This window comes from Corticium candelabrum, chromosome 15 (genome assembly GCF_963422355.1).
Source record: "Corticium candelabrum chromosome 15, ooCorCand1.1, whole genome shotgun sequence".
NCBI classification, from domain to species: domain Eukaryota; kingdom Metazoa; phylum Porifera; class Homoscleromorpha; order Homosclerophorida; family Plakinidae; genus Corticium; species Corticium candelabrum.
The window spans coordinates 6,289,521-6,316,102 of NC_085099.1; the positions used below are offsets into that span (position 1 = coordinate 6,289,521).

The following is a 26,582-nucleotide window of genomic DNA, read 5'->3' on the forward strand; positions in this document are numbered from 1 at the left end:
GTTTAACTACATCTTCGCATTGTTCTGCTGAAGTGTAACAAACAACGACATTCAAATATCCTTTGCCACCGAGAAAGTCATCAGCACGCAATATCCTATCTGAGGTAGCAGGGTTCTCGCTAGAGATTTTTGGAAACATGGCGGGATGGGAGAGTCCATGACGCATGAAAATCAACTTTGATCGCCATAAGCCCTTCTTAGCAATGTTAATAGGTTGCACATGTGCAAGTTCCAAAGACGAATCTACAGCAAGTCTGTCTGGTCAAGCATTGCTTGATTTGGACCACTGTTGGTGCTTTCCATGAAGCCATGACTAGTCTAGAGTAGATTCTAGGTGCTACTTTCCAGACAAGAGGTGTACTTTCCGGTTGCCTTGAACCTCCGGACCAGAGAGCGCATAAACTCTAACTTTTCGGGTCACTGGAAGGCATCCAAATAGAATCAGAGGCAGTGCATCTGGGACTACAATCAACACTTATTCGTACGTTTGAAACGAGGTTATCACCCCACATTACTTTGTAAAAGCTTAGATTGTGGCTATTGTCACCTATACTAAGAAATGTGGTATTGTGTTTCAGTAGTATGGAATTCTCAAACATTCCTTATCTGTATGACTTTGGACTCCTATCTACTGTTTCTGAGCGTGGCCCACTCCTGCTGGAGCATGGCACAGCGTCACGCTGCCACGCTGTAGCGAGAACCCTGAGATAGGATCAAACGATTTGAGTGACTTCAACACATTACGTCTAAACACTAGACCAACACCCGTGGAAGCTAGCTCAGGTGGTCCAGAAAACAACAGACGATAGCAGGACTCTTCATCTAAATCCATTATGCCTGCGCCAGGTAAGTCAGTTTCAGTAATGCCACATAATGTAATATCAGTTGTAATCAACTCTTTGGCAAGAAGGTCAGTTCTGCCCACACCCTTTAACGTTCGAACATCCACACCAAACTTGAGCAGTTGATTATTTTCCACATTGCATCATTAATTTCTTTCCGCTTACGATAAAAGGAAGAGCTTAAGCTAACAGTTGAAGAGTAGTGTGAACTTGACTTGCAACTATTCTTTACCATTATATTGAATATATGACAAAATTTCCTTACACACACAGACACACACAGACACAGACACACACACACACACACACACACACACACACACACACACACACACACACACACACACACACACACACACACACACACACACACACACACACATGCCATACACAAATTACCTTCGCAGCCAGCACTGTCAAATCCAAAGTATGTATAGTCACACATCGAGCAAGTTCGAGTGACAATATTTGGTGCACAAGAACACTGGCCACCTAGCTTTTCACACTCTTGACTAGAACCTAATGTTCCTACACTGTCACAACTACAATCTACACACATCACAAAACATTCTTAATTCAAAACTACAACATCATAACAAAGGTTTGTCTCCGTACTCAGTGCTCCATTGAAAAGAGCGGCGTTGATTAGAATAGTGTTATTTCTGCAAAACTCTGTGAGACTTGCTGAAGATGACTGTGGTACAGATTCCCGCACATCATAGCAAGTGAATGAAAACACTAATTGATCACTAGAAGATAACGCCTGAAACTCAGGAAGATCAGTGTGTACTGGCATAAGTAAAAGCTGTAACAAACCCACAATTAAACAATACTCTATCCAAATGTCACATTCATCTAAAACAGACCGAATCAACAAAAAATCCATTGACGGGATTTCCAGCTCCAGCATTAAGATTGTAAGTAAAGTTAACAATCAGTTCAGAGCCAGCAATCTGCTGTCCAATTAACGGTCTTTCGTGAGGATTAGCAAATGTAGGTGCAGATGGTAATATGCCTTCATCAGCAAGTACGCTTACCCCATCACCTGATCTCACTGCTGTCAACACGACACTGTCAAATGAACTTGGTGCCTACACCACATAATGACTCTAACTCTGACAAGCCCAAGCAACAATTGCTCACCTCATAACGAATAATCAGTCTATACTGAATTGATCTCTGTGGAACGGTCACACGAAATGTAATGCGATTACCATCATTACTCATTCTCACTCCACCCATTCCAGTAAACTTGCTAGGATCACTGATTCGTCTCTCAACCATGGCTCCTCCCTGTGTGGAGAGGCACATAACGTCTACTAATAACACAACATAGTCTCCAACTTACACTAAGCCAAGCAGACTCTGCTTCATAGATGAGACCCTCTAAGAAAGGCAGCCATTGAAAGTCTTCGATGATGTCACAAGTTCGACCAGTTAAACCAGATTTACAAGGACATTGTCCTGTTAACTGGTTACATGACAGTGACACCGCAGACGAGAGGGAGCAACCGCATGGGTGACAGCCATTAGCAAAATCACCACCAATCAAAAAGAACTCATCCTAATATATTATAGCAAGACATGACAGAACTGCATCATCTGTATACCATTACAATTCTTACTTGACAAGTGTCACATTTCAGGCCAACCACGTCTGCCTTACAATCACACTGACCACTATCATTACATGCACCCATCGATGCTGCAGTAGATCCAGCAACATTGCAGTTACAAGCTACAAGATTTGACTTCAAGTATCAAGTTCTGTTAACACATTTGCTTTCTTACAGTCACATCCATCAGTGTTTGATGCCCGCAGATTAAAGAATCCTGTCTTGCAAGTATCACATTTCAACCCCTCCACATTGGCTTTACATGTACACTGTCCTGAAGTAGCATTGCAGATCCCACCTGCTGAGGGATCAGAACCAATACCCCCACAGAGACAATCTAAACATCCACAACAACATTACAAAGTGATCTATGTCAATACTTCTAATTTACAAACTTCTTTGTGCTTTCAATACAAACAAGATAACAATGTTAGACCAATAGTAACTAACATTTATTACATCGAACAGCACATGCATTGCAGCACATTACACTCAGAGAAACTGACTGGTCTAGTTAGTTGATTTAAATCATTTGGATAATTTTTCTTAGCTAAATGTTATACATCTTGAATATTATGTTTAAAGAGACATTTCGGAGATTTGCGTTAACGCAATGTTTCAGAGACGCGTGCTAACATACATTTGCGGCAAAAAGCAAAGGCTGCATGCGCTGATGGAAGTGACAAGAACTGCAACGCGTGTGGTAAAAACAGTTGTTCATACGTGGTCTGTCACACATGAACACAACTAAAAGAATAAAGAAGTGAGCGGTATTGGCGTCCAGATCTGTTTTGCCGTCCGGATCTGTTTCAGCATCCACCATGCTTCACTGACTGCTGCCGATGTCACGTGATACACGTGGTGGCAAGAAAACCCTCTTCGGCGTCACGCTAGAAAAGCATTGCCCGCTTGATAAGTATGAGTAAGTTGTGCATAAGTGTTTCAGCTACTGAACCAAACAGCACGCTTTGCAAACTGTGATCTACGGTAGATATTCGAGAAGTTGGAGCCCCGATCAAAAAAGTTACAAACGCGTCCGACAGAATTTATCATTTAATCAGTTAAGAGCGTACGTAAGCATATCTCGTTCTGCAAATGCGTCAAATGTCTCAATTTGATTGTTGGTAACCAACAATCAAAGGTGTATGCTGGGTGTAATTTACTAGCGCATGTGGCCGAAATGTTCCTTTAACTAAAGGTGAAAGACCACAACTGTTCGACCCGTAAATCACTATTCAAAGAGAGAATTTTGACTTCATGATTTTCACCGATTACCATTTATACTCCAAGTAGCCCACAACATTCTGTTTAAAGGTGCCAGCTCACGATTCACCAAGCATGTGCAGACACATCTACACAAACTTGAAATAGTGCCCCGATTTCAAGTTGTGGCATAACGAAGCAGACCAAGGGAACATCTTGGGTGCACCACGTTCTATGACATACAGTCTTTATTCTGGTATAGAGAGAGAAATGCGAATTGCGTTCTTGTCTACCACGGCAGTTTTGCTACTCGTACTTGACATTTTGAGAAATCTAACAACAAGCGCGTTACGTTCTTTATCCACACATTTACCATTTACCATCTTGAGATAGCTTGCTGTTGAACGACAAAGTGCTTTCTCGATAATGGGTGGAGCACAGAGCATTATCGTGATGGTATCAGAAACTCAAAGTGTGAAAGAAGCCATGGAGAGGTGCCGGGCGATGCCAGCAATGCAGATTGTGCATCTACCTTCTATAAGAGCTGGCTGGAATTGAGGAATAGCATACCCTTAAGTCAGAAGCATGCTAAGTCGTATGCATGTGCACACAGAACGTACTGTACACTTGACTGTTAAATCCCACTGTGTTGCGGGTAACCATAACAACACTGCTTCCCATGGGCGATGTTGTGTTTCACATCCATATAATCACAATAACACTTTAAATCTAACAACTACATATGCTTGTAGGCACAGAGAGATTCATCAATACTATTCTTACTTTGGAAAGCAAAAACCGCTATCACCCACAAACTAAATTTTACAAATAGGCACTTATCTCATTTAATCAGCAGTACATACTGAGAAATCCATTCTCAACAAACTCTCCCGATTATCCCCAATCATGTTTGATTAATCAAGTCCTGATCATGTGGAATTTACCGTATCACAAATTATGAAAACATCCTATCTGACTGACAGCCACTATTATAGTAAGAAACAAAGCTCTTTTGTATCTCCTAAGACGAAGATCATTTATGGTGCAACCCAGTAAATTCAAGCTTGCAAAACAGAAGTTACTTTGTCGTCAGTTTGGCTACTTCTGCCAAACTTTAAGAAAATAATGCAAATAATCACAAGTTTGAATAGACAAACTACATCTACAAAATACAAACTACTTCTATACTCACCTTCACAAATGTCTAACTTGCTGCTGTTAAAATTGAAGAATGTTGGTTTACAAACATTGCATCTCTGCCCTCCTGCATTTCCCTTGCAGTCACAATAACCAGTCTCATTGCATTCAACTGAGTTGGATCCAATCATATCACACATACAAGCTACAATGTGAACACACAACTTCAGCTCATGTCGCTTGCAGCAAGAGCCATTTGCAAAAGTGTGCATGCAAGCTCACTCAACCAGTCATGCAAGAATGCATGTATACTCCGTTCATATCTTACGCACACATTTCACACATGTGCAAAAACGCATGCACATGCATACATAGTACCTTCACAGCCAGCACTGTCAAATCCAAAATATGTGTAGTCACACGCTGAGCAAGTTCGAGTGACAATGTTTGATGCACAAGTACACTGGCCACCCAGCTTTTCACACTCTTGACTAGAACCCAATGTTCCCACATTGTCACAACTACAATCTACACACATCACAAAACAGTCTTAATTCAAAACTACAAAATCAAACAAAGATTGTCTTCATACTCAATGCTCCATTGAAAAGAGCGGCATTGATTAGAATAGTGATATTTCTGCAAAACTCTGTGAGACTTGCTGAAGACGACCGTGGTACCGATTCCCGCACATCATTGCAAGTGAATGGAAACACTAATTGATCACCAAAAGATAACGCCTGAAACTCAGGAAGATCGGTGTGTAATGGCATAAGTAGAAGCTGTAACAAACCCACAATTAAACAATACTTTATCCAAATGTCACATTCATCTAAAACAGACCGAATCAACAAAAAATCCGTCGGCGGGATTTCCAGCTCCAGCATTAAGACTGTAAGTAAAGTTAACAATCAGTTCAGAGCCAGCAATCTGCTGTCCAATTAACGGTCTTTCGTGAGGATTGGCAAATGTAGGTGCAGATGGTAATATGCCTTCATCAGCAAGTACACTTGCCCCATCACCTGATCTCACTGCTGTCAACACGACACTGTCAAATGAACTTGGTGCCTACACCACATAATGACTTACTCTAACTCTGACAAGCCCAAGCAACAATTGCTCACCTCATAACGAATAATCAATCTATACTGAATTGATCTCTGTGGAACGGTCACACGAAACGTAATGCGATTACCATCACCACTCATTCTCACTCCACCCGTTCCAGTAAACTTGCTAAGATCACTGACTCGTCTCTCAACCATGGCTCCTCCCTGTGTTGGCAAGCACATAAACGTTTACTAATAACACAACACAAGTCTCTAACTTACACTAAGCCAAGCAGACTCTGCTTCATAGATGAGACCCTCTAAGAAAGGCAACCAGTGGAAGTCTTCGATGATGCCACAAGTGCGACCAGTCAAACCAGATTTACAAGGACATTGTCCTGTTAACTGGTTACATGACAGTGATACTGCAGACGACAGGGAGCAACCACATTGTTGACAGCCATTAGCAAAATCACTACCAGTCAGAAAGAACTCGTCCTAATATATCAACAAGACATGACAGAACTACATCATCTGTATACCATTACAATTCTTACTTGACAAGTGTCACATTTCAGGCCAATCACATCTGCCTTACAATCACACTGACCAGCATCATTACATGCACCCATCGATGCTGCAGTAGATCCATCAACATTGCAGTTACAAGCTACAACATGTGACATAAGTATCAAGATCTGTCACCACACAATTGCTTTCTTACGTTCACATCCATCAACATCTGATGCTTGCAGATTAAAGAATCCTGTCTTGCAAGTATCACATTTCAACCCCTTCACATTGGCTTTACATGTACACTGTCCTGTCGTAGCATTGCAGCTCCCACCAGCTGATGATTCAGAACCAGCAACATTGCACAAACAATCTGAAGTGACACCAACATCAGAAGATATAAATTTGCCTTGTAAAGTCTATCATGATCATGATAATAGTTTTCTATTTGCAAATGCCTTGCGTAATTAGAACAACTCTTGCTGTTCAAGTGTCTTCAGAAGACACAGCACTAAACTCCACATCTACAATGTGTTAGTTAGTGCACAAGCAAATTTCAAATACACAGACCTTTAAAAATGTATGTGGATGCGCCCATGCAAATTGAAGTAGAATTTCGTAAGACACAATGTAGACTTGAGTCAAAGTACAAATTGGTTAGTTCAGATGCAGACTTAATGTGCCCGTAACGGTTACGTACTGCATATATATATATATATATATATATATATATATATATATATATATATATAGGTACATTATATTTATTGTTTGGTGCGTTCTCAGGTATGATAGGGTCGTCATTTAGTTTGCTTATAAGGCTAGAACTTTCGTCCCCCGGTTCAATGTTAGGGGACGACCAATTATATCTTGTAATAGTTACAGCCCATGCTTTTGTAATGATTTTTTTTTTAGTAATATATATATATATATTGTATATATAAAGGAGAGCTGTCAACTTCTGTCTGTCTGTCTGGCTGTCTGTCTGTCTGTCTGCATGCACGTGTGTTTGCATGGCATGTGTACATCCGTGTGTGTGTGTGTGTGTGTGTGTGTGTGTGTGTGTGTGTGTGTGTGTGTGTGTGTGTGTGTGTGTGAGTAAATCAGTTCTCCAGGAAGGGCGAGTCTGATCTTCACCAAATTTGGCTCACACACACCAAACCCGTCCATGTCGAAGGTGAGATTGTCGTCGTCTTCCATACTGCTCCCGCAAAGACGCGATTTCCTGCGGATGGAAGTCTCCGCTCGTGCGCGAATATCTCAGTAATGGCAATCTCTGCCGAATCTAAACTGCACATTCCTGACATCACACGATATGTGCAGAGAGTGCTGTCTATTGCGGGCGACGTCGGAAAAGGGAAGACTTTTTCTTATTTCCGGGTCAAAAAGAGAAGATATTTTGTCTCATATCCGAGTCTTGAAAAATGCCACAGTCATTTGCCCATCCACGCCCATCAAAGAGCTGCCAAGTTCGATACACCTGTTCCCCACAACACCAGCAATGTCTTCGAAGTGACGACGTTCAACGAGACTGTCGAAATGGCGAGAGTCACTGTGAGTCGTGACTTGGTATATATACGGGAAACAGATTATCCGGGTGAGTATGCAACTGCACGTGACTTCGAAGTTCCTGCTGCTCAGATATATTTCCAAATGGGATTCGTGTCAAATAGATGCCAGGTTCCAAACACCTGTTCTTCGCAATGGCAGCAGCAACGTCTTCAAAGTAATGCGGCGTCCAACAGGACCATCGAAATGGCTTCAACAGGACAGTTCGTTATGATTTATGATCCAAAGCTGAAAAGCCCTCTAAAACGTGACCATCATTGCACCGCTCATCCGACTTTAATTCTTTGCTTTTCAAATGTTGGTAGACTCATATTGAAAAGAAATATGAATATCGCCCTTTGATATTTTTGTCCCAAGCTAGAGATTTTGAACAATTTTCAAATGCACACTTAGGATCCGTACTACGAGGTCGTGTTGCACGGTAGTAGCAATTCTTTTCAGTGTTCATTGCACTATACAGTTGTTTGTGTAACAAAATGTAATATATAATTAGTAAGTTCGATTAGAACATGAAGCAACGTCAGCGTGATATAGGAAATCACTAATCCGGTACATTCCACAACACTGACCTAATGAAAACGTTTTGAGATTACTTTTAGTAGAAGTACGTGGGAACGTCAGAAGCAAGCACAGAACAAACAGGTTATTAAAAATGATGTAATGGAAGCATTTACGGACTGGATGTACATATGTAGTAGCGTCATGTAAATGTACTGATCGAAAACGAATGCACTCAACATCTACAAATGAAGTCATGAATGTAACTGGAAGAGTACAGCAGTAGCGTCAGATGTACAGTAATGGAAGTGCACTCAGCATTTTAGGTCATATTAGAACTGATGTCACTAGAAGTACCTCCAAAATAGTGCTTAGCGTTAAGTCCAGAGTTTTGCATCAAGCTTTCAAATGCCATGCAGCTTTACATGACAAGTGCATGGAACTCAATGCTGGAGGTATGTAGCAGTCGGTTATAATTATTGCTTGTGAATTGGAGGCTACACAAGAAGATGCGAACACTCAATTGCCACTTCATGCAAGGCGGTGCATGCCACTAGTGTCCTAATTCCTTTACACGACACAAATTTCGCCATTATCTAGGGTGCACTCTTGCCTCACAATCTCCTTGTACAATAATATTTCAAACAGAAACAAAACAGCGAGTTCGCAGTATCGATTTGTCTGCAATGTCTCGCATTGTAGGCCCATACAGTTTCCCAAGCTCTCGTCGATTTGTATGCATTTACTGGACGTGATTCCATCAGTTCATTTGCAGTGTGCGATAAAATGCATGGACTTAAGCGGCTATATGGCAATTGAATGTTCATTATGTTACGAGAAACATATGACATTGATGAAAACCTTTTTGGAGTACGGGAAAAGTTTGTGCTTTGTAAGGAAAGTCTAGGCTTTTTTAATGTAAAGGAAAACGTAAGGTATTTCGAATGGAAGGTAGGGGGTCAAAAGGACTTTCGAATTGAAAGTACAAAATGGCGTATCAAACAAATTTTAGCTTCACTGTCTATTCGATATACTTATAGTCTATGATTCTTCTCACTCTCACAGAAATCACAGCTAGGGTGTGTTTTATTAGAGAAACACTGTCAAGATTTTAGCCTCGGATACCTAGTGTCTGAACACCCCGCAAACTTGAATTTAGGTAGAAAATTTTCAAGTTCACCAAAACGAGAAATCATTGGCAAGTGCGATTTCACTCATAGTTATTGCCTTACCTGCCACGTTTTGGCAATAGATCGACTTTTGTCGTGCTTTGAGTGCCTGACTGCCGATATCATCATACTTGACTAAATCATTACGCATCGATTTGATATGTCGTGTAAGTTTTGCAAATATAGAGCAGGCATAGCGTTTGTTTTTGACTTCGAATGGTTCCTTTCTATGGCAAACACGAGCTCTTTACAAGCCGCACATGATGGACAGGAGTCCCGGAAGTTGTCAACGATATGACATCGATATCTCACAAGAGAAGCCACGGAGGTGCACATTAAGAAACAGGACGCCGCCGCAAGTGCACAGCAAGTGTTATGAAGACCATTCTAGTACGCGTAGTATCTAGTACGTGTTCTATCGTCACGAAATGCCATAATGCTGTCCTAAGAACCCCGATGTAAGTTTGCGCAAAGTGTGACACGCCTAGAGCGAAGAAGCATGCCAACAAATCTTGACACTGTCGTTTTAATGTGCAAAGTGTAAAACTTTTTCTGGTAATCAAGGAAGTGTTGCCTAACACCCAGGGGAGTAAAGGTGCCAAGTGCTACATGTTCACAGGGTAATATTGCCTTCTTGCAGTTTGCAATAAGAATGTACTGCCAGCTGAACCTCTTTGGAAAGCCTGATTCTCGTAGAAAAGTCTATCAACAACACTCCGAGGAACAAGTATGACAAACTTGTTAGTGCTCTTGCAATGTGATCTGCAGATGTTCCATTGAGTGAAGTCAAGCGTTGTGCAGATATGCCTGTTATAAATAAGAGGACGTCTCCAGGTGGTCAAGTCCCCCACCTCCAGAGATCAACTATTATCAGATCTACAATACACCTGGAATTGCATCTATGAACAGCAGCAGAACTATGATTAAGACAACTCGGCTATTGCTCACTATTTCTGATTTTCACAAATCGCAAGCAATGGTAGATCTTCACGTCCTAATTTCAGTGTGCTAATTACAATGTACAATTACCTTCACAGATATCTGAATTGCTGCTGGTAAAATTGAAGAATGTTGATTTACAGATGTCACACCTCTGACCGCCTGCATTTCCTTTGCAGTCACAATAACCAGTCTCATTGCACTGAGGTGAGTTTGACCCAATGACATCACACATACAGGCTGCAATACAAATACACAAAATGTCAAAAAACAATCCTTAAATTCATGCTATCCTACTGTACCCTACCAAATTGCTACACATGCTAAAATTTGTGATTAAGTGCATTTATTCGCTTAACCAGACTAATCTAGTCAGAATGCAGTGTTTTGCCAGAGGGGCTATGACAGCGTTTTGCCAAGCTCACACCAAGATAACTCTGTCAATCATTTCCATTAATATTACATGTCATCGGAAGCACTTTTGCTGTAATTTCACAAATGATTATGTTTCCTAACCAGCAGCTGTGCCCATTCTTTCCACGTGATATGTTAACAGGACAAGCAACAACTATTTACTAATGTAGATGTTCCTTCTCTCGCTCACAGTCAGTTCTCTGTTGAGCGATACAGTCAATGGCCGCTACCGCCAGTCAAAGACCAGGTCAGGTCATTTCTACTCCTGAGGCACACATCTAGATATTTCTGCAATTTAGATGACAAAGACAAAGACGTCAAACACTTGTGATGTCATTGTCGATTGACGTAACAACTGAGCAAAAACACCGCTCATGGTCTACTACAAAGAACACAAACTGCTACAAGATACTGAGCTACATGTGTGTCTTTAAAGGAGAACTCTCACCAAATACTAAAAACTTGCTGAAAGAAAGATACAAGGCTAGTATCTTCTTGCAGGAAGCTTACGGTTCAGCCAGCCACAGAAGCTGAGAATGAACCATGAGTTGTTCAGACGATTTTCCATATTACCTTACTCTCTGTTCTCGTTTGGAAGTAAATACTTTAGGTTGAACCAAACCAAGTGCTCCTAACACACCCAAAATGCAACAAGACACTATCTATGAACTAATCTAAGAAGGGTCTCTTTTTGAGGCTCCATGGTTCTATTGACACAGTCGATACTTGCGTGATAAGTTTGGGGTTCCAGTTGTTTTAGTCAATAAATCACAACACATTCCTTACCTTGAAAAGTGCACAGGTATCGGGCTTCCTTGCCAACCAGCAATCAGAATTTACTTACTTATAAGGGTACTAAACATGCCCACACAGGTAATTTCAATGCTTTACTTCTCTGTTATGGTAAATGTCTGCAGTAAATGGTTGCAAAGGGTTGTGTCACAACGTGACTGCTTTCATCTGAGAGATTGTTGATTTGGTGAGAGTTTTCCTTTAATTAACCAGAGCTCATACGTTGCAAAATACCATTAAGATAAAATATTGACAGGAAATATATTTTGGTGAACTGGCAGATTTTCCAGTAAGCACTAATATACAATCCGCCATTCAGCTAACGAGTTATTGTGACGCCATTAATTATGTGCATCAGGCATCATTGCGATGTGGCGGTAAGTCATGCAAATGAGGCCAAACAAACGTTTCCTCTCAAACAAAGCTTTCCTTGCAAAATTGAGCCAATTTAAGCACCCACCCATATGATTCGAATCCATTCTGCCATGTTGTAAATCAAAAGCTTTAGAAGCCAGGTGAATCAAACAGCAAGATGGCATGCAGGCGCTCAATCACATGCATGCATGGCACATGCACACACACACACACACACACACACACACACACACACACACACAAATACAAAAAGGCAAATAGATAAAGAGCTGCCTTTCGCTATGGTTACGCCCCCCAGCCAGATTATGTGCATTGTCAATAGGTGTGTTCACACTATGGTTTGCAAGCCTGGTTTGGGCTTGTTATCATAATTAAGTTAGTGTTAAACGTTGCACCTGCCGCATGGAATGCTGGTTTGCGCTGGGTTTGCAAACCGTACTTGCAAAGGTTGGTTTGCAGTTACTTGAGTCTGGTTTGGAGCTATCAAAACATTCCTAGCCGTTTAGCGCCTAGTAACCAGAGTAGCAGTCTGCCTAGCGCATAGCTACGAGAGTAGCAGTGGAAGTCATCGTCTTACTGTGGTGGATGCTCTAGACACAGGGCGTCAACAGCAAGAATCTCGCACGTGCAAGATGACAGAAGACGTCGTTTTCGTCGATATCGCAGTGCTAGCACTGAGTACCGAACTGTTGTGTCGTTTGTCATGCGAAGTATTCTAACTCTGTTGTCAGACGCCATGTCTAGAGATTCCTGCTCAAACAACGGATCACAATAGTGTGCTAGGTTGACAAACCAGGTAATCAAACCCAGTCCAGTGTGAACACAGGTTTGTACTGTATGCTAATTTGTTTCCTCGTATCACACAAATCAAAACACAACACACCATGGTTTGCAAACCATAGTGTGAACACACCTAATGACTGCATTTGCAGTTAGCAACAATACACTCTGTTCTGTTGGCAAATGGCTAGGTTCCTGTGCACTACTTAAGAGCTATGGGCCATGCTAAATAATCTCCTGGAGCCTGGCCAGATACTCGCAGGAGCACCAACTGCAACACCAACTGTGGTGTGGGCACCCGAAGTCCACCAGGACCCCAGTGGCTGATGGACTTTGTCGTAGTCGAGGGGGGTCTTTGCCACCCCAGTCAATGACCAGGTACTCATTTATACTCCATAAGATGACTCTATAACCAACTGCGCTATAGCACCACACACACACACACGCACACACACACACAAACACACACACACACACACACACACACACACACACACACACACACACACACACACACACAAATTACCTTCACAGCCAGCACTGTCAAATCCAAAATATGTGTAGTCACACGCTGAGCAAGTTCGAGTGACAATGTTTGATGCACAAGTACACTGGCCACCCAGCTTTTCACACTCTTGACTAGAACCCAATGTTCCCACATTGTCACAACTACAATCTACACACATCACAAAACATTCTTAATTCAAAACTACAAAATCAAACAAAGATTGTCTTCATACTCAATGCTCCATTGAAAAGAGCGGCATTGATTAGAATAGTGATATTTCTGCAAAACTCTGTGAGACTTGCTGAAGACGACTGTGGTACCGATTCCCGCACATCATTGCAAGTGAATGGAAACACTAATTGATCACCAAAAGATAACGCCTGAAACTCAGGAAGATCGGTGTGTAATGGCATAAGTAGAAGCTGTAACAAACCCACAATTAAACAATACTCTATCCAAATGTCACATTCATCTAAAACAGACCGAATCAACAAAAAATCCGTCGGCGGGATTTCCAGCTCCAGCATTAAGACTGTAAGTAAAGTTAACAATCAGTTCAGAGCCAGCAATCTGCTGTCCAATTAACGGTCTTTCGTGAGGATTGGCAAATGTAGGTGCAGATGGTAATATGCCTTCATCAGCAAGTACACTTGCCCCATCACCTGATCTCACTGCTGTCAACACGACACTGTCAAATGAACTTGGTGCCTACACCACATAATGACTTACTCTAACTCTGACAAGCCCAAGCAACAATTGCTCACCTCATAACGAATAATCAGTCTATACTGAATTGATCTCTGTGGAACGATCACACGAAACGTAATGCGATTGCCATCACCACTCATTCTCACTCCACCCGTTCCAGTAAACTTGCTAAGATCACTGACTCGTCTCTCAACCATGGCTCCTCCCTGTGTTGACAAGCACATAAACGTTTACTAATAACACAACACAAGTCTCTAACTTACACTAAGCCAAGCAGACTCTGCTTCATAGATGAGACCCTCTAAGAAAGGCAACCAGTGGAAGTCTTCGATGATGCCACAAGTGCGACCAGTCAAACCAGATTTACAAGGACATTGTCCTGTTAACTGGTTACATGACAGTGATACTGCAGACGACAGGGAGCAACCACATTGTTGACAGCCATTAGCAAAATCACTACCAGTCAGAAAGAACTCGTCCTAATATATCAACAAGACATGACAGAACTACATCATCTGTATACCATTACAATTCTTACTTGACAAGTGTCACATTTCAGGCCAATCACATCTGCCTTACAATCACACTGACCAGCATCATTACATGCACCCATCGATGCTGCAGTAGATCCATCAACATTGCAGTTACAAGCTACAACATGTGACATAAGTATCAAGATCTGTCACCACACAATTGCTTTCTTACGTTCACATCCATCAACATCTGATGCTTGCAGATTAAAGAATCCTGTCTTGCAAGTATCACATTTCAACCCCTTCACATTGGCTTTACATGTACACTGTCCTGTCGTAGCATTGCAGCTCCCACCAGCTGATGATTCAGAACCAGCAACATTGCACAAACAATCTGAAAGTGACACCAACATCAGAAGATATAAATTTGCCTTGTAAAGTCTATCATGATCATGATAATAGTTTTCTATTTGCAAATGCCTTGCATAATTAGAACAACTCTTGCTGTTCAAGTGTCTTCAGAAGACACAGCACTTCACTCCACATCTACAATGTGTTAGTTAGTGCACAAGCAAATTTCAAATACACAGACTTTTAAAAATGTGTGTGGATGCGCCCATGCAAATTGAAGTAGAATTTCGTAAGACACAATGTAGATTTGAGTCAAAGTACAAATTGGTTAGTTCAGATGCAGACTTAATGTGCCCGTAACGGTTACGTACTGCATATATATATATATATTGTATATATAAAGGAGAGCTGTCAACTTCTGTCTGTCTGGCTGTCTGTCTGTCTGTCTGCATGCACGTGTGTGCGCATGGCATGTGTACATCCGTGTGTGTGTGTGTGTGTGTGTGTGTGTGTGTGTGTGTGTGTGTGCACGTGCGTGTGTGTGTGTGTGTGTGTGTGTGTGTGTGTGTGTGTGTGTGTGTGTGTGTGTGTGTGTGTGTGTGTGAGTAAATCAGTTCTCCGGGAAGGACGAGTCTGATCTTCACCAAATTTGGCTCACACACGCCGAATCCGTCCATGTCGAAGGTGAGATTGTCGTCGTCTTCCATACTGCTCCCGCAAAGACGCGATTTCCTGCGGATGGAAGTCTCCGCTCGTGCGCGAATATCTCAGTAATGGCAATCTCTGCCGAATCTAAACTGCACATTCCTGACATCACACGATATGTGCAGAGAGTGTTGTCTATTGCGGGCGACGTCGGAAAAGGGAAGACTTTTTCTTATTTCCGGGTCAAAAAGAGAAGATATTTTGTCTCATATCCGAGTCTTGAAAAACGCCACAGTCATTTGCCCATCTACGCCCATCAAAGAGCTGCCAAGTTCGATACACCTGTTCCCCACAACACCAGCAATGTCTTCGAAGTGACGACGTTCAACGAGACTGTCGAAATGGCGAGAGTCACTGTGAGTCGTGACTTGGTATATATACGGGAAACAGATTATCCGGGTGAGTATGCAACTGCACGTGACTTCGAAGTTCCTGCTGCTCAGATATATTTCCAAATGGGATTCGTGTCAAATAGATGTCAGGTTCCAAACACCTGTTCTTCGCAATGGCAGCAGCAACGTCTTCAAAGTAATGCGGCGTCCAACAGGACCATCGAAATGGCTTCAACAGGACAGTTCGTTATGATTTATGATCCAAAGCTGAAAAGCCCTCTAAAACGTGACCATCATTGCACCGCTCATCCGACTTTAATTCTTTGCTTTTCAAATGTTGGTAGACTCATATTGAAAAGAAATATGAATATCGCCCTTTGATATTTTTGTCCCAAGCTAGAGATTTTGAACAATTTTCAAATGCACACTTAGGATCCGTACTACGAGGTCGTGTTGCACGGTAGTAGCAATTCTTTTCAGTGTTCATTGCACTATACAGTTGTCTGTGTAACAAAATGTAATATATAATTAGTAAGTTCGATTAGAACATGAAGCAACGTCAGCGTGATATAGGAAATCACTAATCCGGTACATTCCACAACACTGACCTAATGAAAACGTTTTGAGATTACTTTTAGTAGAAGTACGTGGGAACGTCAGAAGCAAGTACAGAACAAACAGGTTATTAAAAATGATGTAATGAAAGCATTTACGGACTGGATGTACATATGTAGTAGCGTCATGTAAATGTACTGATCGAAAACGAATGCACTCAACATCTACAAATGAAGTCATGAATGTAACTGGAAGAGTACAGCAGTAGCGTCAGATGTACAGTAATGGAAGTGCACTCAGCATTTTAGGTCATATTAGAACTGATGTCACTAGAAGTACCTCCAAAATAGTGCTTAGCGTTAAGTACAGAGTTTTGCATTAAGCTTTCAAATGCCATGCAGCTTTACATGACAAGTGCATGGAACTCAATGCTGGAGGTATGTAGCAGTCGGTTATAATTATTGCTTGTGAATTGGAGGCTACACAAGAAGATGCGAACACTCAATTGCCACTTCATGCAAGGCGGTGCATGCCACTAGTGTCCTAATTCCTTTACACGACACAAATTTCGCCATTATCTAGGGTGCACTCTTGCCTCACAATCTCCTCGTACAATAATATTTTGAACAGGAACAAAACAGCGAGTTCGCAGTATCGATTTGTCTGCAATGTCTCGCATTGTAGGCCCATACAGTTTCCCAAGCTCTCGTCGATTTGTATGCATTTACTGGACGTGATTCCATCAGTTCATTTGCAGTGTGCGATAAAATGCATGGATTTAAGCGGCTATATGGCAATTGAATGTTCATTATGTTACGAGAAACATATGACATTGATGAAAACCTTTTTGGAGTACGGGAAAAGTTTGTGCTTTGTAAGGAAAGTCTAGGCTTTTTTAATGTAAAGGAAAACGTAAGGTATTTCGAATGGAAGGTAGGGGGTCAAAAGGACTTTCGAATTGAAAGTACAAAATGGCGTATCAAACAAATTTTAGCTTCACTGTCTATTCGATATACTTATAGTCTATGATTCTTCTCACTCTCACAGAAATCGCAGCTAGGGTGTGTTTTATTAGAGAAACACTGTCAAGATTTTAGCCTTGGATACCTAGTGTCTGAACACCCCGCAAACTTGAACTTAGGTAGAAAATTTTCAAGTTCACCAAAACGAGAAATCATTGGCAAGTGCGATTTCACTCATAGTTATTGCCTTACCTGCCACGTTTTGGCAATAGATCGACTTTTGTCGTGCTTTGAGTGCCTGACTGCCGATATCATCATACTTGACTAAATCATTACGCATCGATTTGATATGTCGTGTAAGTTTTGCAAATATAGAGCAGGCATAGCGTTTGTTTTTGACTTCGAATGGTTCCTTTCTATGGCAAACACGAGCTCTTTACAAGCCGCACATGATGGACAGGAGTCCCGGAAGTTGTCAACGATATGACATCGATATCTCACAAGAGAAGCCACGGAGGTGCACATTAAGAAACAGGACGCCGCTGCAAGTGCACAGCAAGTGTTATGAAGACCATTCTAGTACGCGTAGTATCTAGTACGTGTTCTATCGTCACGAAATGCCATAATGCTGTCCTAAGAACCCCGATGTAAGTTTGCGCAAAGTGTGACACGCCTAGAGCGAAGAAGCATGCCCACAAATCTTGACACTGTCGTTTTAATGTGCAAAGTGTAAAACTTTTTCTGGTAATCAAGGAAGTGTTGCCTAACACCCAGGGGAGTAAAGGTGCCAAGTGCTATATGTTCACAGGGTAATATTGCCTTCTTGCAGTTTGCAATAAGAATGTACTGCCAGCTGAGCCTCTTTGGAAAGCCTGATTCTCGTAGAAAAGTCTATCAACAACACTCCGAGGAACAAGTATGACAAACTTGTTAGTGCTCTTGCAATGTGATCTGCAGATGTTCCATTGAGTGAAGTCAAGCGTTGTGCAGATATGCCTGTTATAAATAAGAGGACGTCTCCAGGTGGTCAAGTCCCCCACCTCCAGAGATCAACTATTATCAGATCTACAATACACCTGGAATTGCATCTATGAACAGCAGCAGAACTATGATTAAGACAACTCGGCTATTGCTCACTATTTCTGATTTTCACAAATCGCAAGCAATGGTAGATCTTCACGTCCTAATTTCAGTGTGCTAATTACAATGTACAATTACCTTCACAGATATCTGAATTGCTGCTGGTAAAATTGAAGAATGTTGATTTACAGATGTCACACCTCTGACCGCCTGCATTTCCTTTGCAGTCACAATAACCAGTCTCATTGCACTGAGGTGAGTTTGACCCAATGACATCACACATACAGGCTGCAATACAAATACACAAAATGTCAAAAAACAATCCTTAAATTCATGCTATCCTACTGTACCCTACCAAATTGCTACACATGCTAAAATTTGTGATTAAGTGCATTTATTCGCTTAACCAGACTAATCTAGTCAGAATGCAGTGTTTTGCCAGAGGGGCTATGACAGCGTTTTGCCAAGCTCACACCAAGATAACTCTGTCAATCATTTCCATTAATATTACATGTCATCGGAAGCACTTTTGCTGTAATTTCACAAATGATTATGTTTCCTAACCAGCAGCTGTGCCCATTCTTTCCACGTGATATGTTAACAGGACAAGCAACAACTATTTACTAATGTAGATGTTCCTTCTCTCGCTCACAGTCAGTTCTCTGTTGAGCGATACAGTCAATGGCCGCTACCGCCAGTCAAAGACCAGGTCAGGTCATTTCTACTCCTGAGGCACACATCTAGATATTTCTGCAATTTAGATGACAAAGACAAAGACGTCAAACACTTGTGATGTCATTGTCGATTGACGTAACAACTGAGCAAAAACACCGCTCATGGTCTACTACAAAGAACACAAACTGCTACAAGATACTGAGCTACATGTGTGTCTTTAAAGGAGAACTCTCACCAAATACTAAAAACTTGCTGAAAGAAAGATACAAGGCTAGTATCTTCTTGCAGGAAGCTTACGGTTCAGCCAGCCACAGAAGCTGAGAATGAACCATGAGTTGTTCAGACGATTTTCCATATTACCTTACTCTCTGTTCTCGTTTGGAAGTAAATACTTTAGGTTGAACCAAACCAAGTGCTCCTAACACACCCAAAATGCAACAAGACACTATCTATGAACTAATCTAAGAAGGGTCTCTTTTTGAGGCTCCATGGTTCTATTGACACAGTCGATACTTGCGTGATAAGTTTGGGGTTCCAGTTGTTTTAGTCAATAAATCACAACACATTCCTTACCTTGAAAAGTGCACAGGTATCGGGCTTCCTTGCCAACCAGCAATCAGAATTTACTTACTTATAAGGGTACTAAACATGCCCACACAGGTAATTTCAATGCTTTACTTCTCTGTTATGGTAAATGTCTGCAGTAAATGGTTGCAAAGGGTTGTGTCACAACGTGACTGCTTTCATCTGAGAGATTGTTGATTTGGTGAGAGTTTTCCTTTAATTAACCAGAGCTCATACGTTGCAAAATACCATTAAGATGAAATATTGACAGGGAATATATTTTGGTGGACTGGCAGATTTTCCAGTAAGCACTAATATACAATCTGCCATTCAGCTAACGAGTTATTGTGACGCCATTAATTATGTGCATCAGGCATCATTGCGATGTGGCGGTAAGTCACGCAAATGAGGCCAAACAAACGTTTCCTCTCAAACAAAGCTTTCTTTGCAAAATTGAGCCAATTTAAGCACCCACCCATATGATTCAAATCCATTCTGCCATGTTGTAAATCAAAAGCTTTAGAAGCCAGGTGAATCAAACAGCAAGATGGCATGCAGGCGCTCAATCACATGCACACACACACACACACACACACACACACACACACACACACACACACACAAATTACCTTCACAGCCAGCACTGTCAAATCCAAAATATGTGTAGTCACACGCTGAGCAAGTTCGAGTGACAATGTTTGATGCACAATTACACTGACCACCTAGCTTTTCACACAATTGACTAGAACCCAATGTTCCCACATTGTCACAACTACAATCTACACACATCACAAAACATTCTTAATTCAAAACTACAAAATCAAACAAAGATTGTCTTCATACTCAATGCTCCATTGAAAAGAGCGGCATTGATTAGAATAGTGATATTTCTGCAAAACTCTGTGAGACTTGCTGAAGACGACTGTGGTACAGATTCCCGCACATCATTGCAAGTGAATGGAAACACTAATTGATCACCAAAAGATAACGCCTGAAACTCAGGAAGATCGGTGTGTAATGGCATAAGTAGAAGCTGTAACAAACCCACAATTAAACAATACTTTATCCAAATGTCACATTCATCTAAAACAGACCGAATCAACAAAAAATCCGTCGACGGGATTTCCAGCTCCAGCATTAAGACTGTAAGTAAAGTTAACAATCAGTTCAGAGCCAGCAATCTGCTGTCCAATTAACGGTCTTTCGTGAGGATTGGCAAATGTAGGTGCAGATGGTAATATGCCTTCATCAGCAAGTACACTTGCCCCATCACCTGATCTCACTGCTGTCAACACGACACTGTCAAATGAACTTGGTGCCTACACCACATAATGACTTACTCTAACTCTGACAAGCCCAAGCAACAATTGCTCACCTCATAACGAATAATCAGTCTATACTGAATTGATCTCTGTGGAACGATCACACGAAACGTAATGCGATTACCATCACCACTCATTCTCACTCCACCCGTTCCAGTAAACTTGCTAAGATCACTGACTCGTCTCTCAACCATGGCTCCTCCCTGTGTTGGCAAGCACATAAACGTTTACTAATAACACAACACAAGTCTCTAACTTACACTAAGCCAAGCAGACTCTGCTTCATAGATGAGACCCTCTAAGAAAGGCAACCAGTGGAAGTCTTCGATGATGCCACAAGTGCGACCAGTCAAACCAGATTTACAAGGACATTGTCCTGTTAACTGGTTACATGACAGTGATACTGCAGACGACAGGGAGCAACCACATTGTTGACAGCCATTAGCAAAATCACTACCAGTCAGAAAGAACTCGTCCTAATATATCAACAAGACATGACAGAACTACATCATCTGTATACCATTACAATTCTTACTTGACAAGTGTCACATTTCAGGCCAATCACATCTGCCTTACAATCACACTGACCAGCATCATTACATGCACCCATCGATGCTGCAGTAGATCCATCAACATTGCAGTTACAAGCTACAACATGTGACATAAGTATCAAGATCTGTCACCACACAATTGCTTTCTTACGTTCACATCCATCAACATCTGATGCTTGCAGATTAAAGAATCCTGTCTTGCAAGTATCACATTTCAACCCCTTCACATTGGCTTTACATGTACACTGTCCTGTCGTAGCATTGCAGCTCCCACCAGCTGATGATTCAGAACCAGCAACATTGCACAAACAATCTGAAAGTGACACCAACATCAGAAGATATAAATTTGCCTTGCAAAGTCTATCATGATCATGATATAGTTTTCTATTTGCAAATGCCTTGCGTAATTAGAACAACTCTTGCTGTTCAAGTGTCTTCAGAAGACACAGCACTTCACTCCACATCTACAATGTGTTAGTTAGTGCACAAGCAAATTTCAAATACACAGACTTTTAAAAATGTATGTGGATGCGACCATGCAAATTAAAGTAGAATTTCGTAAGACACAATGTAGATTTGAGTCAAAGTACAAATTGGTTAGTTCAGATGCAGACTTAATGTGCCCGTAACGGTTACGTACTGCATCTATATATATATATATATATATATATATATATATATATATATATATATATATATACATTGTATATAAAGGAGAGCTGTCAACTTCTGTCTGTCCGTCTGTCTATGTGTCTGTCTATCTGTCTGCGTGCGCGTGCGTGTGCATCTGTGTGCGCATCCGTGTGTGTGTGTGTGTGTGTGTGTGTGTGTGTGTGTGTGTGTGTGTGTGTGTGTGTGTGTGTGTGTGTAAATCAGTTCTCCAGGAAGGGCGAGTCCGATCTTCACCAAATTTGGCTCACGCACGCCGAATCCGTCCATGTTGAAGGTGAGATTGTCGTCGTCTTCCATACTGCTCCCGCAAAGACACGATTTCCTGCGGATGGAAGTCTCCGCTCACACGCGAATATCTCAGTAATGGCAATCTCTGCCGAATCTAAACTGCACGTTCCCGACGTCACACGATATGTGCAGAACGTGTCGTCTATTGCGGGCGACGTTGGGAAAAGGGAAGATATGTTTCTTATATCCGGGTCAAAAATGAAAGATTTTTTCTTATATCTGGGTCTTGAAAAACGCCCACAGTCATTTGCCCATCTACGCCCATCAAAGAGCTGCCAAGTTCGATACACCTGTTCCCCACAACACCAGCAATGTCTTCGAAGTGACGACGTTCAACAAGACTGTCGAAATGGCGAGAGTCACTGCGAGTCGTGACTTGGTATATATACGGGGAACAGATTATCCGGGTGAGTATGTAACTGCACGTGACTTGTAAGTTCCTGCTGCTCAGATATATTTCCAAACGGGATTCGTGTCAAATAGATGCCAGGTTCCAAACACCTGTTCCTTGCAATGGCAGCAGCAAAATCTTCGAAGTAATGCGGCGTCCAACAGGACCGTCAAAATGACTTCAACAGGACACTACCAATCGATAATCCGATCAGCAAGATTTTCGGAAACGAGACAGTTCGTTATGATTTATGATCCAAAGCTGAAAAGCCCTCTAAACCGTGACCATCGTTGCACCGCTCATCCAACTTTAATTCTTTGCTTTTAAAATGTTAAAATGTTGGTAGACTCATATTGAAAGAAATATGAATGTTGTTGCCCTTTGATATTTTTGTCCCAAGCTAGAGATTTTGAAGAACTTTCAAATGCGCACTTAGGATCCATATTACAAGGTCGTGTTGCATGGTAGTAGTAATTCTTTTCAGTGTTCATCGCATTATACAGTTGTTCGTGTAACAAAATGTAATATCTAATTGGTAAGGTCCATTACAAAAATGAAGTGACGTCAGTCTGATGTAGGAAATTACTCAGAGGCCATGTTGCACGGTAGTAGCGATTCTTTTCTGTTTTCATTGCATGATAGACTTGTTCGTGTAACAAAATGTAATATATAATTAGTAAGTTCGATTAGAACGTGAAGCAACGTCAGCGTGATATAGGAAATCACTAATCCGGTACATTCCACAACACTGACCTAATGAAAACGTTTAGAGATTACTTTTAGTAGAAGTACATGGGAACGTCAGAAGCAAGCATAGAAAAAACAGGTTATTAAAAATGATGTAATGAAAGCATTTATGGACTGGATGTATATATATAGTAGCATCATGTAGATGTACTGATTGAAAACGCATGCACTCAGCATCTAAAAATGAGGTCATGTACGTAACTGGAAGAGTACAGCTGTAGCGTCAGATGTACAGTAATGGAAGTGCACTCAGCATTTTTGGTCATATTAGAACTGATGTAACTAAAGTCCGTTCAAAGAATGGAGAGCCCGTGGGAAAATTCTCGTATCTCGGCAAGTACACCCCTACGCCGTTGATAAACATATCATTCGAGAGCACGTGACTAGGTGGAGTCAGATCTCTGGACAAATTAACTCTATTAATCCTGGGTTAGTAGATACAGCATGCTTCCGGAAAGAGACTCCTCCCATGCATTACTGACAAAGAATACCGCCAGTAAATGACACCCATGAGACTAATTGTATTAATCATTGTTGTCATTCTCGTTGTCTCCTAGGAGGATCTCGTCACTGTCTGAAGAGTCCTCTGCACCTACTAATCTCTCTACCGCTTGTTCTACCACGCCGTCTGACGTTCTGTAATGGTTTTCCACTTTCTGGATGACGTGGTCGACACACTTCTTCCATTTCGCCTCTGTCACAATTTCAACGCCTTCTCTGGCCAGTTCGAATTGCAGAAAACTGTTGAACAGGACAGACCCTGACGTACTAAAGTAGATAGATAGTAGGCAGTGAAGGCTGGGTAGCAACTATTGCTCTAATTGCTCATGTATCGATTGTTAGTATTACAATCCAGGATGATAGCAATATTGTTGTTTCCGCCCTATATGTCTTATCTGGTACCCACATTTCCCATGGGCTCTCCATTCTTTGAACGGACTTTAGAAGTACCTCCAAAATAGTGCTTAGCGTTAAGTCCAGAGTTTGCATCAAGCTATCAAATGCCATGCAGCTTTACATGACAAGTGCATAGAACTCAATGCTGGAGGTATGTAGCAGTCGGTTATAATTATTGTTTGTGAATTGGAGTCTACACAAGAAGATGCGAACACTCAATTGCCACTTCATGCAAGGCGGTGCATGCCACTAGTGTCCAAATTCCTTTACACGACACAAATTTCGCCATTATCTAGGGTGCACTCTTGCCTCACAATCTCCTTGTACAATAATATTTTGAACAGGAACAAAACAGCGAGTTCGTTGTATTGATTTGTCTGCAATGTCTCGCATTGTAGGCCCATACAGTTTCCCAAGCTCTCGTCGATTTGTATGCATTTACTGGACGTGATTCCATCAGTTCATTTGCAGTTTGCGATAAAATGCATGGATTTAAGCGGCTATATGGCAATTGAATGTTCATTATGTTACAAGAAACATATGACATTGATGAAAACCTTTTTGGGGTACGAGGAAAAGTTTGTGCTTTGTAAGGAAAGTCTAGGTTGCACAACGTTTAATAACAGGGTTCGATATCAAATATTCTGCAAAAACAGCAGCAGTATCAATCAGTTGCCTCCACGCATGTCGTAATTCTCTAGCTATATCTGTTGCACAAATAACCACGCGGCAGTCTGAAAGTGTAGTCCCAAAATTCTGACTCCTGTCGGTCCGGCCATGGATGGAAATTTCGTTTCTAAAGATCCGACAACATCAGCTATGCAATGGTCAGATCAGCTGTCGGCTCCTGAAGTGCTAATGGCATTCATTTCATATTCTTGCAGCAGTAACTGCACTCTGCATGGGCGCTGCTCCTGTTAAGGCAATGGACATTTCCAGTGCACTGATGCTTCTAGGTGCTCCTAATAGCTATAGGTTGCAATGAACAGGCAGACTGTGAAATATGTGATAACGGTGTCATCTAAAGCGGCGATGATAACTTGATCTTGATGAAATTTTCTTTTTCTAGTGCTATACATTCTAAAGTTAGAATTGTTGAAATGTAGCTCTTCTTAGTAGATTAGTAAAACTATAAAGTCAATAAAAACGATACTACTCTACTGATCACAGCAGTTGCCTCGTATCAACCACCCACTTAGCACATCAAGTCACTATAGACTACTAAACTAAAAGTGTTGTGTTTCAGATGATTTATACTGCACTGCACCATATAACAAGGCAAGTACAGTAGAATACGTAGAGATGTTGTAATGTAAGGTTTTCGATAAAAGAAGTGGGTAAATTACACAGAAAAGGAGTGTATGTCGTGTAGTTGCCATGGCAATGAGCTCATCGTTTGTTTCCCTATTTAGGACACTTTAATCAAAGGGCAACATTTAAATTTGCAATAAGCACCTTTTAGTTAGTACAAATCCACTGAAAGACAATAGTCGGATGAGGGGTGCAATGACATGTCACAATTCTGGAGTTGGATTATAGACTATTACATTTTCTTTGTCTTCAACGGGATACTAGCTATATAACAATCAATAGTCTCAGAACAAGATAACATTGACCGGGATATAACTCTGAACAAAATTCTTCATTGAATTCTGTCCAGCTGATAATTCTTCAGAGATATACTTCATGATAAATTAGAACGGGATACTCATGCAACAACATATAACTTACATTGGGATACTCAATTCTTGCTAATTTCTCAGAACAGGATATAATTGAACGGAATATAACTCTGAATGAGAATTCTGTCTTGCTGCTAATTTTTCAGAAGAGTAAAAATGCATGTGAACTCATGCAACAACAGAAATTTGCATACAACGTTACATTAATTAACTACAACTAATA

The 26,582-nt window shown here is 41.3% G+C and overlaps 1 protein-coding gene across 1 annotated transcript; it reads right to left on the reverse strand.

The window, feature by feature from the left end:
- Positions 1–628: 628 nt before the first annotated feature.
- Positions 629–22,306, reverse strand: LOC134191570 (uncharacterized). The gene is made up of 32 exons (XM_062660192.1): positions 21,834–22,306; positions 21,667–21,779; positions 21,392–21,607; positions 21,185–21,334; positions 20,904–21,128; positions 20,653–20,842; positions 20,439–20,588; positions 18,709–18,858; positions 14,818–14,979; positions 14,651–14,763; positions 14,376–14,591; positions 14,169–14,318; positions 13,888–14,112; positions 13,637–13,826; positions 13,423–13,572; positions 10,626–10,775; positions 6,572–6,733; positions 6,405–6,517; positions 6,130–6,345; positions 5,923–6,072; positions 5,642–5,866; positions 5,391–5,580; positions 5,177–5,326; positions 4,854–5,003; positions 2,634–2,795; positions 2,468–2,580; positions 2,191–2,406; positions 1,986–2,135; positions 1,709–1,933; positions 1,458–1,647; positions 1,228–1,391; positions 629–928 (listed from the first exon to the last, which is right to left on the reverse strand). The coding sequence occupies exons 1-32, from the start codon at positions 22,012–22,014 to the stop codon at positions 629–631; spliced, it is 5,607 nt and encodes a 1,868-aa protein (XP_062516176.1). The 5' UTR covers positions 22,015–22,306.
- Positions 22,307–26,582: the final 4,276 nt, after the last annotated feature.

Excerpts from the sequence above, each read along its gene's own strand:
- LOC134191570 (XM_062660192.1), bottom strand. The coding sequence starts at position 22,014 with ATGTTGGTGTCACTTTCAGATTGTTTGTGCAATGTTGCTGGTTCTGAA. Across the intron at positions 21,780-21,833 it reads AGATGTTGATGGATGTGAAC|CTTGTAACTGCAATGTTGAT; the intron begins GTAAGAAAGCAA and ends CACATGTTGTAG. Across the intron at positions 5,004-5,176 it reads TGACAGTGCTGGCTGTGAAG|CTTGTATGTGTGATATGATT; the intron begins GTACTATGTATG and ends TTCACATTGTAG.